This window comes from Lygodium microphyllum, chromosome 5 (genome assembly GCF_053477565.2).
Source record: "Lygodium microphyllum isolate KBCC chromosome 5, Lygodium_microphyllum_v1.1.10, whole genome shotgun sequence".
Classification (NCBI taxonomy): domain Eukaryota; kingdom Viridiplantae; phylum Streptophyta; class Polypodiopsida; order Schizaeales; family Lygodiaceae; genus Lygodium; species Lygodium microphyllum.
In genome coordinates this window covers 109897624-109910643 of record NC_141139.1, presented here as the reverse complement: position 1 = coordinate 109910643, position 13020 = coordinate 109897624, and the positions used below count along the sequence as shown (strand labels likewise).

At 38.0% G+C, this 13020-nt stretch overlaps 1 protein-coding gene across 2 annotated transcripts in view; it reads right to left on the bottom strand.

Moving 5' to 3' along the window:
* Positions 1 to 13020, bottom strand: part of LOC148036275 (uncharacterized) — a 31958-nt gene that overhangs the window by 17989 nt on the left and 949 nt on the right. The window contains exon 2 of one of the 2 annotated variants that reach the window (XM_087679118.1): positions 11740 to 12049. The exons of the other annotated variant lie outside the window; for it this stretch is intronic. Within the exon in view, the coding sequence (XP_087535244.1) occupies positions 12018 to 12049 (32 nt within the window). The 3' untranslated portion in view covers positions 11740 to 12017. Of the gene's footprint in view, positions 1 to 11739; positions 12050 to 13020 lie in introns of those variants that run through there. 2 annotated transcript variants of the gene reach the window in all.

Genomic DNA, 13020 nt, shown 5'->3' with positions numbered 1-13020 from the left:
CTATAGCTCATCTCGAAGAGGGTATTCGTTCTCTATGAAAAGTGGTATCAAAGCATTGGTCTTTGATCCATTCTTTTCTTCTATTTTCAGTCCTATTTTCCTCTATCAAAATCAATTTCTGGCAAAAATGGTACAAGACAGTGACTAGTGGAGTGTTGCAGATCATCTACAGTTAGTAAGAGACTACATCTGGAGATATCCAAGGTCAGATATGGCGGAGAATGGCTTAAATGACAGGACGTCATCAAATTTTATGCAAAATTGGAGGTAATTAGGGTAAATGATGGTTAACCGAGCTTAGTTTTGGAACAAACTGTGGTTACTTTAAAAAGAGGGAGTTCTCTTTCCCCTTTCCTGGAGTTTCCTGCAGGTTTCATGGAAGTTCAGCACCAAGATCAGTTCATTCCTCTCAAACCCCTGATCTTCTTGGCCAAGAATCACCTGGAGTAGCTTCCCCTTATCATAAAACACCATATTGGGGAATATGGGAATTTCCCATAAGTTTGGGACACGTGGTCAAATTTTTGGATTTGTCATAACTTGAACACTATAATTACAAATCAAGAGCTCTATAGCTCAATAGATTCCATTTTTCAAGCGCTTTTCAGTGATAGGTCACATCATATGGTTTTGAGAAACTTATGGGCATGTTATCCGGGTGCCACCCTTTTAGTATTCAAAAAATGGAAATTTGGAGATTCCCAAACTCACTAATATTGTGTTATAAGCTTCAGAATGAGCACAAGGTTGCTCAACCTTGGCTCAGCCAAGTAGCCAGGAGCCGCCCCCAAAATAGCGGCACAATTTTCGGGCTGATTCCAGCCTGCTCTTCCCTTTAGCCCTGGCACTCTTCCTGGTCTTTTGCAAGCATTAAACTTCAGCAAGATGGAGATTCTCAGCCCTATTCAAGGTTCTTCAGCTTCTTCCTAAACCCTAGGTGAACAGTCCATAGCAACCATGAAAGCTTCAGCCTGACCTTCCAATTTTCAATAATTTCTTGAAGATTCTTCATCCTTTTAGCCCGTGGGATCATCTCAGCAAGGATTCTTTAACAAATTGCAAGGATTAAGCACGGAATGGTTAAAGATTGAAGCTGAAGAGCTTCTATGGAGCAGAAATTTGGGGGAAACGGGTCTAATGCTTCAATTTCAAGCATTTGAAGCTTCAAGATTATTCCTAAGTACTAAATAAACAAGCATTGGGGATTTTTTTACCAACATTGGACAACTGGAGGCTCTATCAAGCATATAAAGATTGATCAAGTCATCATCAGCCATGTCAAATGTACTCTCTTTCAATTCTTAATCTCTCTCATTAATCCAATTGCTGAGCTTAATCCATTTGATTGAGAGATTAAAGAATTGAATAATGTGCATCAAATTTTCAGCCAACCTTTTCTTGAATCAATCCATTCATAAATGCAATGCTTGCTTTATGCATACTAGTTCCAATCAGTGAATTAGAGGCTTCAATCTGAAATTTCAGCATAGCAATTGAATCCCATTGATTGAATCTATGGATTGACGAACTTTTTTACTCTAATCCAATTGATTAGCTGAATTTCTTTTACACAAGCTCAAATATTGTAAAAGGGTAAGTACTAGCAATCAGTGAGTCACTTACTTGCATTGGTAAGACCCTTCTCCTATCCAAATTTCAAAATTTCATTCAATTGCATTTCATGAAAGCCTGAATGAATATTTCAGAAATGCATCTCATACTGATTGATTAGAATACTAGCCTCTGCCATGTTGATATTCCCACCGAGGAAAAAGGTGGATGCCGGGGGAGATAGTGGGACAAAAGAGAGGTGACCCTCCCTCACTATCAAAGATCCCGAAGGGGTGCAACCAACAGACCCGGGGGGAACTTTGCCCACCTCCCAGTGATTCAGAGCCTGTGTAGGGAGCCTGTCATGCCATTTTATCCCTCACAAAGGTACAACGAGTGGAGAATTGAAGATTGAAGACTTTCCAAAGGCTCAAGTACCTACAAGTTCAAAACAGGATAAAACAGGGAATTTACAGGGCACTTACAGGATACTTACAGGTGGTTACAGGTATACCCTTCATTACTGAAGTACAGGTACATGTATTACAAGGTACACACAGGTCCAATACACCCTTTTACAAGGTTTGGTAACCATTTGGGGTCACTATCTTGCACTAGAGGGTCAAAACATGGCACTTACAGGTCTAGACAGGATGCAGGACTGGACAGTTCAGACTCAGAAATCCAGGTACAGAATTTTCTGTCCTAAATCTGTTATAGCGTGCTATAGCTCATCTCGAAGAGGGCATTCTTAGCTTCAATTTAAACTTAAAAGTCCTGAAATCAGAGTTCCCTAGCAAAAGTTATAGCCATTTTTCTGACAGGGGGTACTGCAGGACTGCACTATTATGGCAGGACATAAAGGCAAAAATAAGTCCATGAAGATTATGCTTAGCAAATCAGGGATTCCATGCTGGATAATACACTTTAAGAGAGCCCTGAAGAGCTTCAACGACAAGGAGAAGTCAGTATACTCAATAATACTTTGTGTGCCCATGAACAAAGACATAGAAAACGACATGAGGCCATTTTGTCAAGAATGGAGCAGATGATTCTATCTACTAAACAAAGTCTTCCATTGATAAGTTGGTGGATTCAACTACTTAAACCAAGGCTTCTATTAATAAGTTGGTGGAATCTAATGAACAACTTATGGCACAAATTTCTCAATTCATGCAGTTGCAAATGGGATCAAGAGAAGCTAATGAGAAGGCTTGTTCAAATAGTAGCCCTTCAATCCCATTTCAACCATCTAACCAAAATGGTCATGGATATGGGATTATTGGAAGAAGAGACATTCCAAATAGTCAGTATGAAGTAGGAGAGGCTTCACAAAGGCATGATGACTATTTTGGTAGTTTGAATGGAGCCAATACTCAAGCTTTTGGACTGCATACTCAAAATTCTAGGGGTGCTCTACCAATAGGAAGATTGCATAGTAATTCTCAACCACCTGTTTGAAGATTTCCATCTCAATGTGGAGGTTCTGTACTTGGTAATCCTGATCAGCCAATTTTGGGACAGCAACCCTTTCATGAAAGGGAGTTTAAGGACAAAATTGTTTTAGCCAAATGTAATGGTCAGTCATCTTCACCATCTGATTTAGAGGATTGGACCTCTAAGATGGAGTCCTACTTTGACATATTCTCTAAAATTGATGACATGAAATTTCACTTTGCTTCCTTGCATTCGGAGGGATTTTCCCATACTTGGTGGAGGTATATTAAGAAAGAAAACATACTTGTAGAGAATTGAGAAGCTTTCAAGGCACTTATGGTGGCTGAAGTTTTTGTTTCTCCTCTTGAGAAAGAGAAATTAGCATGGAGATGGTATGGTTTGGAACAAAGGGGCCTAAGTTTAAGAGGGTACACTAACCAATTCCTCAACCTGACCATGTATGTGGAAAGCATCAGTGATGAGACTAAGCTTCACAAGTTTATGTATGGCTTGGAGCCATCTTTATCAACTGATGTTATGGCACAAAATCCTACTTCACTCTTTAAGGCTATTGAGCTTGCGGAGCACTATGGAAGAAGGTATAGAAAAGAATCTTCATTTCAGCCTGGTTTTGGACAGCCAAGGATTGTTTTAAAGCAGGGGCAAGTTGGTAATACTTATGGCAGTAATCATGTGCCAAATGTAAGCTTATGGGTACCAACTTATCCTCCATACAACGCTTCTAGGCCTCAAAGTAATTTCAAGACAACAAACAGTCCAAGAGTTGATTTCAAACAGGGGGACAACAAGCCTAAGTCCATCTCAGCCAATACAAATCCTAAATCTATTCCTATGGATCTTTATAAAGAAAGGAATAACAAAGGCTTATGTTTCAAGTGTGGAGAAAAGTATACACCTGATCATGCTTCAAAGTGTGTATACAAAAATGTCAAACCCAAGCTTCAGAGTATGTTGGTTTTTGAGGATTTTGAAGATGACATAGATGAAGCTAATGCAATGGTACTTAATGTTGAAAATGAAGATCTTAAGGAGGAAGTTGGCAGGAGTATTTTTATGATCCAGCCGACTCTTTTATTTTTGATCTAGGTGGAAGTGTTCCGTCTGACCTAGGTGGAACTTGTGATGAGTCGCTTGCTGCCACTAATTATTCTATCTCTATGGATGCTTGGACAGGATCTAAGAGCCCTAATACACTCTGTATGAAGGGAAGTAGCCAAGCAAATCAAGGAACTTCTTGAAATGGGATTCATTGAGCCAAGTTCTAGGACATCTGATCAGAATTCTTCCCGATCACTCCTTCTTCTTCTCCCAGTTCAGAGTGTTGTTTGCTGCTTGTAAATTGTGATCACAATGCGCATGATTTTTCTAATCCTTCTTTTTGTATGAAATCTCCAAAACTGGTTGAGAAAGCAACTTGCTTTTTGCATGCCACCCTATTCTAGAAGTTTTCTACATCTTTCTAGGATATTTACAAAAAATAATATCCAGAATATTTAAAAAATAGGCTAAACTTGTCCAAAAATCTAGTATTTTTGAACCGTCCATACTATGGACACTAACACGAATGACTAGTATGGCATTGACTCTCTAGATCAATAAGAAAGCTAGATGACAATATACTTTAGAGTTTTTCATATTGTGTCTGCATAGGGGCACGAATTTCAACCCCTTTGAATCTGCACATCCTCAGGTATGTGCCAGGGTCCTAGTTGTCACCAGATTCTAAGTCCTCCTCATCCTCTACAACCATATCCTTTGCTTCTTCATCTTTCATATCTTCTTGGCTAGCCCCTATATCATGGCCACTATTTTCTTCGAATTGTGGTAACTCAGAGGTAGCAGATTCCCGCCTCTTGAATAATTTGATTCTTTTCCCTACTTTTGGAAGTTTTATGAGTGTCCCATCCAGCTCATTTAATGCATAAGTAGCATTATCAAACACATGTCTTACCACATACGGTCCAAACCATCTTTTGGAGACTTTACACATGGCACTATGATAGTTGTCTAAACTACTATCATGAACCAGTACCCAATCCCCATCTTGTATGGTTCTTGGCCCCAATCTATGTCTTTTGTCAAACCGTTTCTTATTATGTATCCTTGCATCTCTTAAATTTGTAACTACTACCTCTATGTCTTCTGACTTTTTTTCCAACTCGCTAACATGTTAGGCCAACAACTCCACTCGATTCAACTCCTCTTCCTAAGTAGCACACTCCATGTGACTATCATCTCCTCTATTGGCATGATAGATTTTTTACCATACATCAGTTCAGCATGCATATATTTTTTAAGAGCACTATGAGTTATTTTGTCGACCCACAAAGCATAAGGGAGCAATCATGGCCACTCTTTTACCTTCTCTCCATATGCTTTTGCCAATGCCTTCACAATAGGTGGATGACCTCTTTCACTTTTGTCATTTCCTTCAGGGTTATAAGTTGAAGTTAAAGAAAGATTTATCCTGAGCCGTGCAAAGAAATCATGGGCTTCATCTGCATCTAATTCACCCCTATCTTCTATAATTTTTCCCACACAGCCATACCGACAAAAGATCTCTTTCAAGAGAAAACTATAAACTACATTTGTTGTCTTAGTACATAGAGCTCTCCCTTCCACTTGATTACTTGTCTTCTCATGCAAGTACAAGATATCTCATTTGCCAAAGACCTATAGGTATCATGACTAAATCCACTACCCACTTAAAATGAAGAGACAGAGGATATGTGGGCTGCAATTCATCCCAATGTCTCATAGATGAATACATTTTAAATGTCGTACATGTTTCCAAAAAGTGAGAAACATCCTTATACATGCCATGCCACCAATATATTTCTTTGATCTTGCAAAAGTATCCCAAACACCTCTATGGCTAACACATAAGCTTTCATGAAATTCTTGCATAACATTTACTTGTGAAGCTCTATCACCCAAAACTCGCAATGGCATACCCTATTTCTTCTTAGCATGTTTCCACAAGTATCCATCTTTTAAGAAAAACCCATAGGCTTTCCTCTTGATTGTCTTAAACTCCTCATCCGACCATTCATCTCTCTTTGTTAATGTGTACTGAGGTATTGACCAATTCTCAACCACTCTCCTGCATATTTGACTTCCAAAAACAATGCTATACAAGATACATAACATCTAAAGTGTCTTCTATTTGTTATCCAAGCTTCTGTTAGTGCTATACCAACTCCTTGCATTTCTAAATTCACTCTTGCAACATCATTTTCAGCTACAAGAAAGTCATCTTCTTCCTCCTCATCCATCATCCTATCTTCATTCTCATAGTGCGCCCAAATAACATGCCTTCCATTGGGTTATCTATTCTTGCAATATGCTGAAATTCAGGGTTTAAAGATTTGATGTATGCAATGCACCGGAGCATAGCAATGTTTGGGGTAGCACAACTAGTAATCATACCTAGTAACGGCAAACAATTAGTCTCAATGACTACATAAGCACCCATAAAATACTCCTTATCACATTTAAGGGCTATCACGATTCCCCATAATTCTCTTTTTACCTGTGGATACCTTCTCTGACATTCAGTCAATACTTTAGCACCAAAGCGAATTGCATATGTTTTCCCTTCTTCATCATCTTGCCCAATTGCCCATCCAATCCCGATTGGGTTCATATTAATAGTAATAATGATAGGTTTTCCGTGTGAATAATCAACCTTTTTCAATGTAGGAGCAGATTTCAAGATGTGCCTCAATTTCTTCATTGCTTCCTGTCCCCATGAAATCTCTGACCTTTCCTCAAGAGTTGATATAGATCATCAGCTACATGTGCAAAGTGAGAAATCCATATCAAATAGAACACACATGCACCCAATAATCTACTCACCTTTGATACATTCGTGCATACATCTTGCATTCTGTCAATCCCATCTATTTTTGCTAGTGATGGTCTTTGCCCATAGGGCCCACACATATGCCCAACAATCAAAACCTCTTCAACTCAAAAGACAAATTTTGTCCAAAAAGAGTTAAATCACCTCTTGTAGACGCGTCAAAATCCTTTTGCAATTCACAATATGGTCTACAACAAACTGTCGATACCCATGAGCATCCATCTCTTCATTATTTTCATCCATTGCACACCCTTTGATTGGAATATCATCCAAGAAGGGCATTGTCAATTGTGGTGTAAAATTCATGACTACCCTATTCAATGAATTTGTCATGTGTGCTACTGAGTTTGTTTCACCCTATGAGAGAGTACACATCCGTACTAACCCCAAGAGATTCTTCATGGTTGTGATATCCGTGCTCTCAATTTTGCAAGCTAAAACTAATCATACCTTGAGTAAAGATCACCCAAACAATAGATCCCTCTACCTACAAAAGCCTTTGCAAATTCATCAACCACAGGACCTACACACCACATTTCTTATGGTCACTTTATGGACCGGCTGCATGTCTTGAATAAATCTCAAAGCCCCATTCTTTTTGGGCATAGTAAACCAACGATTTGAGTACGAGGCTGAAGAGGGCTCCAAGATCTTCATGCAAATCTTTTGATTTAGCTAATCCATTAGCTTTGGCAAGTAATCTTTAAGCACTGGAATATGCCTCAAGTTCCATGGTAAATGTGGCACAGTAAATATTACCAGAGGAGAGACAACATTTGGATCCACACAACCTATTTCAGTTGGCTGAATTGCAAATGCTTTTCCATGCCTAGCCAACATTTGCATAAAAAAGTCTCTTTCAGTAGGCAAAAGAAACCCTTCTACACCAACTTTTAATTCCTATAATGTTTCATATGTAAATTAATGACCTATATCTTTAGGATCCCGTAAACTTGGTTGCCTTGACACATTTTCATATAGACCCTCACTTCCTCGTGGAAGTGGCAAAGCAATTGGTTTAACCTTTTTGCTACCTATAAACTGCAATCGTGACTTGTGCAATTTTTCCAATCCTTATTTTTGTATGAAATCTCCAAAACTAGTTGAAAAGCAATTTGCTTTTTGCATGCCACCCTATTCTAGAAGTTTTTTACATCTTTTTAGGATATTTACAAGAAATAATTTACAAAATATCAAAAAAATAGGCTAAACTTATCCAAAAATCTAGTATTTTTGAACCATCCATACTATGGACACTAACTTTATTTTAATGACTAATATGACATTGACTCTCTAGATCAATAAGAAAGCTGGATGAAAATGTACTCTAGATTTTTTCACACGATGTCCGCATAGCAGCATGACAACGTATGGAGCACAAACATGCTTCGCAAAGTAAATTAGCACAGTTTCCTTATGATGTAGGTATATCAGCATATGAACAATATATACACGGAGTATATTAGCACATGAAAAATATTTAGTAGGTTTAGGGACACAGAAGTAATGTGGTGAAGTTGATTAGAGAATACAGATTTAGCTGAAAGAATTTTGAAACAAAAACGGTGGTTTCTCAATTGAGAATACACTTTTTTGTTGATGACATAAATTACACTTTTTGCTGATGATAGTACACTATTTGTAACAACAAAGAAGTTTGTAAAGTTCTTTATTGTCCATTAGTAAAGAAAATATGTAAAGCTCTATGTGTCCACACTTTTGTAGTGGAAGATCTTTTGTAAGGCTAAATCTTTTGTGATAAAAGAAGTCCTCTTCTGATGGGGATGTTATTGTTTAGCATTATTGCAATCTCAAAACTTTCTATTATTCTTCGATTAGTATTTGGTTCAAATCATAGTTGTCATGGCAAACACGTATGATAATATATTGTATAGTACAATAAGTTGCATTCATATTCATATGATTGGAATTGCAAACAATATAATATTGTACAAAGTTGTTGCATTCATACTCGTATGAAAAACACATGGAAAAATATTTCATGCTCTTCGAACCTTGCAAATTATATAGCTTGAACCAAGGGCAAGGGGCATGAGTTAGGAGCACCATAAGATAGTGAAAGTACATGTTTCAAGTGGAGGGAGAGGTCATTTGAGATTTGTGTGCACCAATGCCCACCATTGAATTGATCCACGAAAACAAGGAAAATGAGGGAGTGCCCACCGCCGAGGGGTCCACCTAGGGGGGGGCCTAGTGGAGATCGAAATTTTCGCTATCCCCTACTATCCCTACAATATGGGCCGGGTTGTGCTTGCTTGGCACTAGTGGGAGAAAGATCGCCCCTCTCACCCTATAAGTGCATGGTTGCACTACAAGGGGTGGATTGAGTAGGGGCATCATAAATCCTCAAAAACCCCTACACGCAACTCTTCAAAAGGAGTTTCTAAGATTGTTTTAGCAGGATCAAACATGGCTCACACAAAAGACATTATATATTTTGACAAAGCTTTAACATGCTCACACATAAGACATTAAATATTTATTTTGATTATCCTTTCCCTAAACCTCTGCTGCTGGTGTGTGATCGAACTACAAGTCTACCTTCCCACCCACTCATGTTGGTGTGACCCAACCCTAAATAGGATCTTGTGAGTACCAATGGAGTTGAATGGTTCCACTCCACCCACTTCTAAATGTGACTTTACCGTAACAACTTTTACAACTCTAGAGAGTTGTTGACTAACAATCATCCTTGGCACACATTAGAATGCATTGTTTATCAAAGTCCATCTACATCTAGTGTGATATTCCACTCCACCCACTTCCCCCTAGATGTGACTTCACCATAACAACTTCGACAGTTCAAGAGAAAGACTTGACAATCATATTTGGCACACATTACAATGAGGTGTTATCAAATCACCAAAATTGAACCAAACTTCGTCTACATCTAGCCTTAAGCACACACTTGATGAGAAAAGGAAGAGCTTCAAGCACCGAGTTAGGAGTGAGAGCTTCAAGCACTTAGATGTTTTACCTAAGATAGTCAATTCAGTAGCTTTAGAACATCCTTAAGTGAGGCTTTGAGTTTCCCTATATGACATTCATGTGCCACTACTCCTTGGCTCAATTCATTGGCCTTAACATGTTAAGGGGATATGCTTCTTAGCAATGGGATAATCAACTAGTACTTCCTAAAATCTGAGTGTGAGTGATTGTTAGGGTTTTCATATAAAAGTGGCATTGTAGGTTTAGCAATCCTCATGAATTGCAAGTTAGCACATCCTCAATAAGTGAGAGCTTGAAGAAACCACCCTATATATAACTTTCATGTGCCACTATTGGCCTTTGGCATTTAGCACATCCTAGAGAAGTGAGATCTTCACACACTAAGTTTCCCTATACATGTGCCACTCTTCCTTGGGTTCAATTCATTGGCCTTGGTGAACATACATTCTTAACAATGGGATGATCACGTACTTCCCAAAGTCAAGCATGAGTGATTCTCTAGGGGTCACGAAGAAGCCAATGAGAGCTTCAAGCATTGGGTTTCCCTATACATGTGCCACTACTCCTTGGGTCAATTCATTGTCCTTGGCCAATGGACATGCTTCTTAACAATGGGATGAAACTTAAGCGTGAGTGGTTCTCTAGGGGTGGGATGAAACTCCTTAGGGATTCACCTCGAAGTAGCTGCAAACCCGCTTCGTATCACTACCTATAATGGCACTCTTCTTTGCCTTTCCCATAATGGAGAGGCTCATTATGCTTCCAACACTTTTGCAAAACCACCAATTATTCCTTTGGAAGGCATATCAAGAATCACCAGTTACATCCATTGGCAAAAATGGCCAACAAAACTACAGAAAGATTTTTTAGGTCACACTTTTGCAAAACCACCAATTATTCCTTTGGAAGGCATATCAAGAATCACCAGTTACATCCATTGGCAAAAATGGCCAACAAAACTACAGAAAGATCTTTTAGGTCTTCAAGACCTAATATTGAATTTTTTCTTCTAACTAATGGAAAGATCAACTCTTGTCTTCTATGCTTCAGAAGATTCACACACCCCCTTAAGTTCTCTAAATATTTCAACTCCCTCAACTAGAGTAAATCAAGTGATCGAACCCCTCCACTCTCGATTAAAACATAGGTGGAGGGTTCGATAGGTCTCAATCCATAGATCCCAACAATTTAAAACACTCCACAAATCAAACGATCACTCTTGAATCAATCAATTAATTTCTAGGTGGCAAGCAATCAGGTCCATGTTGCACCGAAAGCTTAGTTTATTCAAGCATTTTTGGGGGTTTGTGATGGGTAGTATCCTTTGTCATGATGGTATACAACAGTCTCAATCATGGGGTTTTGAATTTGTTGAGTCAACATCCTCACGCAGTTAAGAAAATTTCTAACTCACAACACGATTATGAAAATTTGTTGAGTTGGTCATAATCACACACAAAATGCATATAGGCTTTGAATAATACAACAAACACAATGACACAACCATTGTCAATCCAAAAATGACCAAGTGCAAATGATTTTAGACTATCATAGCACCTTAAAAGATTTGCACAAATCACCTACAATATCAACCCTTCAAGACACCCTTAAAAAGCACATAGGGTCATGCAACTCGAGTTGGCTTAATGTAATGAGTCTTGGATGTAACAAAATCTTGGTCATTGCAATTAGAGCTCGTCCTCGTTACTTTCATGCATTGAACTATAGTTAGGAGAGCCAACCATGTGGTTATCTTCATGCATGCAACATCAATCATCCCATGAAAATTCGATGGTAAGTCATATGCAGGTTAGTTGCATATGCAACTATCTCGCACACATTCGATGGTTGGTCGCTCATACAAATTTCGACAATATTACTAAACACAAACAGGATTGATATAACTTTATATTATAAAGATAGAAGTTGCAGATTAAAGAAACTGTTGATAAAAACCTTTTAGCAAAAACCTTTGTATATTTACACCTATTTGGTGAAACCTATATACACACAAACCCCTCTTCATCCATACATTTTTTCTATCGGACAAAGTACCCCCTACATGGGGTGTTTATTCGTCTCGGATGGCACACCCACCGATCGATGGGAGAGCATTGAGTAGCGACAACAATCCTAGTTGTGCATGTTGCGACAAAGGTAGCCCACTTTCTCTCTACCTCCAATAAGAATCGTCCATCAGCACTTCTGCAAACAAATACAAGCAGTGCCTTAAGAATCAGTAATCCAACATATTTGAGTGTAGCAATCGCAAAGATATATAACAAACTAGCTGACAATATAACAATAATATTATATTAGGTCCAGATCTACACTCGATCACACAATATATATACAACCACGGTAGCAATATATATATTACATTCGACTTGCATTCAATATATATTAGGTTATACTTGCATTATATTTAGTAGCAAGATATATATTAGGTTAGACTTGCATTCAATATATATTAGGTTAAACTGCATTCGATCATACAGTTCAATTCAAGCTGGCTGACAATATAATAGTAATATTATTTCGAACAATTACACAGTACGATTCAAGCTAGCGGACATGTTTAGTAGCAATATATATTAGGTCCAGATCTACATTCGATCACACAATATCTATACAACCAGTACTTCAAATCTTTCAATTTAAGTACTCGGAAGACAAATACACTTAAGGACGCGCAAACTATTGTCAAATGTAGGTCTAGTAGCAATATATATTAGGTCCAGTTCTACATTCGATCACACAGTATCTATACAACCAGTACTTCAAATCTTTCAATTTAAGTACTCGAACACAAATACACTAAGGACGTGCAAACTATTGTCAAATGTAGGTCGAGGTACCCAACAAGGATAGAATATTCAGAGAAAACTAATAGTACTACATAAGATGTAGATTTGAATCTAACCATGATTCTGACAAGCGGTATTTTAAATCGACTTAACTATAGTTAAGAGACAATAATTGATATATTATTAGATCATATCCCTTACATTCATATGCCATTCAATCATCACAAATTAAGAGAATATAGTTTATATATTAAATCATATCCATAAGTGATGTATTAGATTATATTAAGAGAATATAATTTATATATTAGATCATATCCATTGCATCCATATGCCATTCAATCATGGCAAATAAATAGCAGAGACAAT